This window comes from Echinops telfairi, unplaced genomic scaffold (genome assembly GCF_000313985.2).
Source record: "Echinops telfairi isolate 266 unplaced genomic scaffold, ASM31398v2 ScPeMD7_655;HRSCAF=1070, whole genome shotgun sequence".
NCBI classification, from domain to species: domain Eukaryota; kingdom Metazoa; phylum Chordata; class Mammalia; order Afrosoricida; family Tenrecidae; genus Echinops; species Echinops telfairi.
The window spans coordinates 21103839-21105608 of record NW_022104553.1 but is presented as its reverse complement, the minus strand read 5'-3'; the positions used below and the strand labels follow the sequence as shown (position 1 = coordinate 21105608).

Sequence of the window (1770 nt, the reverse complement as noted above, 5' to 3'; positions counted from 1 at the left end):
CCCACACAGAGGCCTCATTGGCTATGACCCAATTGACAGACTAGACCCCACCCCTTCACTCTGAATCCTCTCAAGTCCCAAATTAACAACAGATTTTGTAACTACCAGAAAGCCCTAAAACAAATCCATTTCTGTAGACTTGATTCCTGGTTACGGGGACCCTGTAGGACAGGGTGGAACTGCTCCATATTTTGAGAATGATGGAGGGCAACACATGTACAAATGTGCTGGACACAATGGATGGATGAATGAATTGTGACAAGAGTGGTACTAGCCCCCACAGCTGTGTGGCCCGGCTGGTGGGTTCAAACCACCCACCGTTCTGGTAGGAGGCCAGGAGGCGAGCTCTTAAACGCCACCCAAACCGGTGCTGGTCTCTCCCCTCCCTGCTCCTCGTCCTCCCAGGATGAAAGATGGCGTAGAGATGACTCGGGAGGAATCCTACAAGGCCCGCTACCGCTTCAAGAAGGACGGGAAGCGTCACATTCTCATCTTCTCAGACGTCACCCTGGAGGATGGGGGTCGGTTTCAGGTCATGACCAATGGTGGCCAGTGTGAGGCCGAGCTCATTGTGGAAGGTAAGGGCGGTCTCCAGATGGGGGAGGAGGTCGTTGGGGTGTGTGTGTGTGTGTCACGTGTCACCAGACCTCAAATCTCGAAGCTACCCCGGACTCCTCTCTCTGTTTTTTTCTTAATCATTTTATTGGGGGCTAGTACCACTCTTGTCACAATGCATCCATCCATCCATTGTGTCTAGCACATTTGTACATGTGTTGCCATCATCATTCTCAAAACATTTGCTTTCTGCTTGAGCCCTTGGGATCAGCTCCTCATTTTTTCCCTCCCTCTCTGCTCCCCCTCCCTCACGAACCCTTGATCATTTATAACTTATTGTTATTTTGTCATGCCTGTCCGACATCTCCCTTCACCCATCTCGACTCCTCTCTTTCCATCAATTTCTTTCTTTTTTTTGTTCTCACTACCTCCACTCCATCCACCCGCAAGTCCTGTTGGCTCTATCTTCCAAGTCTATCTTGAGTCTGATCACTCTCCCCCCAGCCCCACTGCTCCTTATCTGGTCTCACCACTGCTCACAGGGACTATAGTAGCAGCCACATCACTGATGACTCGATTTCTGTTCCTCCCTTTCCTCCTTATACTGTGGATCCCAAACCCTTTGTGTGCATCCCACCCCCACAAGTCAGAAGAATCCTTGTGAAATAGAGACCCCAATAAAACAGGACTCACTGCCATTGAGTGGGTTTCAATGCATAGCCGCTCTGTTGGACAGAGTAGAACTGTCTCTGCAGGTTTCCAAGACCCTAACTCTCACTAGGGCAGCGGTTCTCAACCTGTGGGGCGCAACCCCTTTGGGGGTCGAATGACGCTTTCGCAGGGGTTGCCCGATTCATCACAGTATCAAAATGACAGTGATGAAGTAGCCACGGAAATAATTTGATGGTTGGGGGGGGGTCACCATCACATGAAGATCTGTCTTAAAGGGTCAAGGCATTAAGAAGGTTAAGAACCACTGCGCTAGGAGCAGAGGGGAAAGAGAGCCTCATCTTTCTCTTGATGCTTTTGAACTGCCGATCTTGTGGTTAGCCGCCCAAGGCACAGGCCACCACATGCCCAGGGCACGGTGGGCAATCAGTGAGATCTATGGTCTCCTGAGCGCCATTTTGTTACTTTAGTTGTGAATTTGCTAGATTCACAACTGATTCCGGGAATCACTCACTCACTTGGTGATTCCGACCCCAAGACAACCCC

The 1770-nt window shown here is 50.4% G+C and overlaps 1 protein-coding gene across 1 annotated transcript in view; it reads left to right on the top strand.

Moving 5' to 3' along the window:
• MYBPC2 (myosin binding protein C2) overlaps positions 1-1770 on the top strand; it is a 37997-nt gene that overhangs the window by 14789 nt on the left and 21438 nt on the right. The window contains exon 8 of the mRNA XM_045292620.1: positions 406-578. Within this exon, the coding sequence (XP_045148555.1) occupies positions 406-578 (173 nt within the window). The remainder of the gene's footprint in view (positions 1-405; positions 579-1770) is intronic.